The sequence below is a fragment of the Cariama cristata genome, unplaced genomic scaffold (genome assembly GCF_000690535.1).
Source record: "Cariama cristata isolate BGI_N322 unplaced genomic scaffold, ASM69053v1 scaffold18331, whole genome shotgun sequence".
NCBI lineage: Eukaryota > Metazoa > Chordata > Aves > Cariamiformes > Cariamidae > Cariama > Cariama cristata.
In genome coordinates, this window is record NW_009600024.1 from 5,700 (window position 1) to 10,211 (window position 4,512).

Sequence of the window (4,512 nt, forward strand, 5' to 3'; positions counted from 1 at the left end):
CAATCAGTTTTAATGGCTTTACATGTAAATATGTTGCAGGCTTCAAAAGATGGGAAGACCAAAAAGCCAGTAAAAGCCAAATGTGATTATTATTAATAAATGTGAACTCCAATCATTAGTGATTCTAAATTACAGAACTGACTAGTTCTGTGGCTTTGAATCTGTCCATTTTAATGCTTCATTTAATTGTATTTTATTAAAATTCGATGACTTAATGTTTGAATACCATAGAATTTATGAATGAGAAGATTCTCGTATTTTCATTTTTTTTTTTTTTTAATTTGGTACTTTTTTATAGTTCTGATTATGATTCCAAGCATAGATTAAAGTGAATAACTTACTGTCTCTTAATATTAAATGTCTTGACTACTGCAGCTACTAAGTACCTGTTGGACTGGGATAAGCCTAGTGCCATGAGAAACATAAAAGTTAAAGAATGCATTTAAAAGTAATCTTAATTTTATAATTTATTTCAAAGAGTGCAGATTTAAGATTACTGTAGTTTGAATAATTATACTGATGACTCAGTAATGCAGCAGGACATGGATACAGCTTAGAATCAAAAGTTGCTTCTGCATACAAAGAAATTAATTTTTTTTTCCCTTCTTAAGTTTGCTTTGGAGGCTCGTAAGAGAGATTCCTTGTATGCAGACTCCTTTTACCATCTGTCTTGTTTGCCTCCTTAGAAAGATAGTTTTGCTGCTGTGTCATATTAAAACTGTTAAGGTGGTTCTGAACTCAAGTGCATGATTTTTAATTAAATGTCAATGTTTTTTGAAATGGTCGAGGGATCTTTACATGGATGCAAAGCCTGCAGCTTATGTTGGAGATCTGATGCATGAGATTAGTGACTCTTCTTCCCTTCTACCATTGTCTCAAGCTGTTAAATGAACTGAGACATCCACCTACAGCTTTCCTGTAGCGGAGTGGGGGAGTTTCTGCCAGTGGCACTTTGAAATGCTGCAGAACTGCTTGCAGAGGAAACCCTAAGAAAAGCTAAATTGTCCATGCGAATTTCTGCTTTCAGGTGAGTTACATGGAGATTTACTGTGAGAGAGTCAGAGACTTGCTGAACCCGAAGAACAAAGGGAATTTGCGAGTGCGAGAACATCCTCTGCTTGGGCCATATGTGGAAGATCTGTCGAAGTTAGCAGTCACATCTTATACAGACATTGCAGACCTCATGGATGCTGGGAACAAAGCCAGGTTAGTGATGGTAGTGCATTATATATTTTTATCTCTGTTGTGGGGAAATATGGCATATAGCAGCAAATTTAAAATATCTTCTGTGATGCATTGACACTTTAAAAAAAACTCACGTCACGAGGAGTATTGTTGAAATATGCACTGATCAATGCTATTAAAAGGCTGAAATTGATTTGTGTGGTGAAGTAGTGCTGCAAATTACTGTATAGGTATTTAAAGCTTGTAATGGCTTGAGATGCAGTATGTAAATAATTATACTGACTTTTAGTTCTGCCTTCATTGTGTATCACTATATTGGTATAAATAAACATGTCAACAGTCTCCTCTTCCATTCATTTAAGTGGTCAGGACTAAAGCTGGCATTCTAGCTTTAGGTTCTGGTTCATTAGTAGTTGTTTTTATGTCAGCTGTAGGCTCCATTTAACAATGTGTGGGAAAGACTAACATAAATGCTGCTCGTGTTTTCTTGGGTGTTTGAGTGTAAGGTAGGTTATTGAGTGCACAGATTGAGGAAGCTATGTTTAAACTGTGATGGGAGTAATTCAGGAGTGAAGAATCAAAGGGTTTATTAATGGTATTCGGTGTGGCTTGATCTTGGTTACAGGGCAGAACATCAACTGTACAGCCTCTTGATCTCATTGCATTCAGCCCTGCGGGTGGTTGTACTTGCAGCATAGAGGCTACGGTGTTCTAAATGTGTCTATATCTGTTTGTATTTTAGGACTGTGGCAGCTACCAACATGAATGAAACCAGCAGCCGCTCTCATGCCGTGTTTACAATTGTCTTTACTCAGAAGAAACACGACACAGAAACTGATCTTTCCACGGAGAAGGTACGTTACAGATAAGTGACTTTCACAAAGCCCTGTAGTGGCTCACTCTTATTGGCATTATGATGAGAAAATGAGAATTGTTTTTTCTGGTGTTTTGTTTAAGAGTGAACTTGCTGTGTGCCTTGACAGAGCCCTTTTATTTCTTAGGAGATTTTGCTTGATTGTAATTCTGAAAACAACCAAGTGGGGAATATGTGCAGGAGGAGAATATATAGATCTGGGAAAAATAAGGCCTTAAGGGCTAGGCTCTATGGGGAGGGATATATGAAATAGAAGAAGTTAATCTTCCCGAGTCTTGTTCCCAGAACTTTCTGTGGTATTGCTTGTCAGGGCAAAACATTTGCCTTGTTAGTTCTTTTCTTTGGGCACAGGAATTGGGATGAGTGAGACTTAGGCTCTTTCTGGAATTTGCATGTTAAAAGGAGCTCCGCTGTTTAACATGAAACAGTTTTCTGGCTTTTCTTACTCTAAAATAGAGGCTCTGCATGCAAAAGTAGCTGAAATATGGGTAATGTTCACATTTCTGAACTGACTGCTGTGGAAAGACCTGAAAAAAATTATGTATTGAAGACACCCCCCACCCCCCCGCCCAACAATAAGGCCGTGTAAAATTATCATTAACTGACATGCAGTCTGTAGCTTTAGTTAGGCCAGTGCTTTATTGTTGGTGTCACTAAAGTCAGGATGAAACATTAAGTTTCTCTTCCTTTGAGACTCTTGTGTTGTCTGTAGCAGTAACTCTTAATTTCTTTTGACTTCTGTTCTGCTCTGTTCATGTGAGACCTCATTCTCTCTTTTTAGGTAGAGTACAGTGATACTTAAAACAGCATAATCCCAGACACTTCTTATCCACAAGATAACAGCATCAAACTAATTGCTTGTGAAAACTTTGTTTAACTTTGGTTTTAAGCACACTACAGTGAAAGTTTTTTGGTTTTTTTTAGACAGAGTTCTTCTCGTGCCATAGAATTCTTTGAAGTTTTGTTCTTACTCTAGTTCACCAAGAACTAATTATTGTTGTTAATGTGCTTTCTCTCTTCAGGTCAGCAAGATTAGCCTTGTGGATCTAGCTGGGAGTGAGCGAGCTGATTCAACTGGTGCCAAAGGAACCCGATTAAAGGTATTGGGTTGTTAATGTATGGGGAAAGAAAGGGAAGTAGGTGCACGAGCATTATGTGGAGTCTTTGCTTGACAAACAATAAGGAAAAGAAAGGATTGCTATTGTAAGTATGGAAAAAATAGTTGCAAAACTGAAGACTTCCTTCCCCCTGCCCCGATCATGGATGTGATATTTGGCTCGTTCAGTCTACAGAGGTTCATGGTTGAACAATTTTAATTACTATATAATACTGGATTCTGTTTTCTCAGGAAGGAGCAAATATAAACAAATCTCTCACAACTCTGGGCAAAGTTATTTCAGCATTGGCCGAAGTGGTAAGTACAGTATTTACTTACCTGCAACAACCTTTCCATAGCTAGTAATACTGAGACAGTAAAAACTCTGGAGTACAGCAGCATCATTCAGTGTTCTTGTGTTCTTGGCCTAGCATTCTCAGCCAAATTAGCTGTGTGTATTTTGATAGATGAATAGTGTTGATAGTATTCTGTGAATGTCATGTGAGCTGGTAGAAACTTTATTTGTCAGTAGATTGAAGATTGGTTTATTTATCTGTGAAGTCTTGCAAAAGAAGCCTGCGTTTGTGTAGAAGACATGTTCACATAGCAAACTTTTGGTTCTGCAGAGCAATAGTTTTATCTTTATTAGGAAGAATAATTTTAGAAAACTAACTGCAGCTTTGGTATTTTTGAAATTTTTAACAACAGTGTAATAATTAGGTTATCACTGACTTTTTTTTTTTTTTTTTACAATGGCAAGACTCAATGTGTTGAGTTGGTTGAGCATAGGTTGATCCAAACATACTGTTGTAGGTTTAGAAAAGTCTTTGTCTTTTACTTTTAAACTCAACTACTATTTAAAAAAGGCAAGTAAATTATCGCTATTCCTTTTAAAAGTGAGTTCTCAACAGCTTGGACAGGTTTAATATACTTAGGTGCTTTTTATATTTTTTAAATTAAAACTATTCTTATTCGTTGGGCTTCTTAAGAAAAGAAAATACTATCCAAGCTAACATGGAAATTAGATATAAAGCTCTGTTAAGAAGCTCATCTTGTATGTTCTTCCTCTTTCTTTAATGCTTTCGACGTAGGATAACTGCACCAATAAGGTATGATGGTCTGAGTAGTAGTGGATGTTGTCATTTTTGCCTGAATGTAAGATTTTATTCTCTGTACTTTGGAATCAAAGAGCAGGGATCTTTTACATCAGACCTTTGAGAAATTGCTATATTTCTATAACTTACAGTCATGAAGCCTGAGAATTATCAGTACTAAAATTTAAAAATGTTCTGAGGTTGGGGATAAATTAATGAAAAGTATGCATTTAAGTATGTTTTGGGGAGTATTCTTTTATTGC

General features: G+C 36.5%; 1 protein-coding gene across 1 annotated transcript in view; it reads left to right on the plus strand.

Annotated features, from left to right (window-relative positions):
* Positions 1–4,512, plus strand: part of LOC104169087 (kinesin-like protein KIF1B) — a gene marked incomplete at both ends in the record, with an annotated part of 48,285 nt that overhangs the window by 4,549 nt on the left and 39,224 nt on the right. Inside the window, 4 exons of the mRNA XM_009709900.1 lie at positions 1,028–1,206; positions 1,928–2,039; positions 3,082–3,159; positions 3,408–3,473. Of these exons, the coding sequence (XP_009708202.1) occupies positions 1,028–1,206; positions 1,928–2,039; positions 3,082–3,159; positions 3,408–3,473 (435 nt within the window). The remainder of the gene's footprint in view (positions 1–1,027; positions 1,207–1,927; positions 2,040–3,081; positions 3,160–3,407; positions 3,474–4,512) is intronic.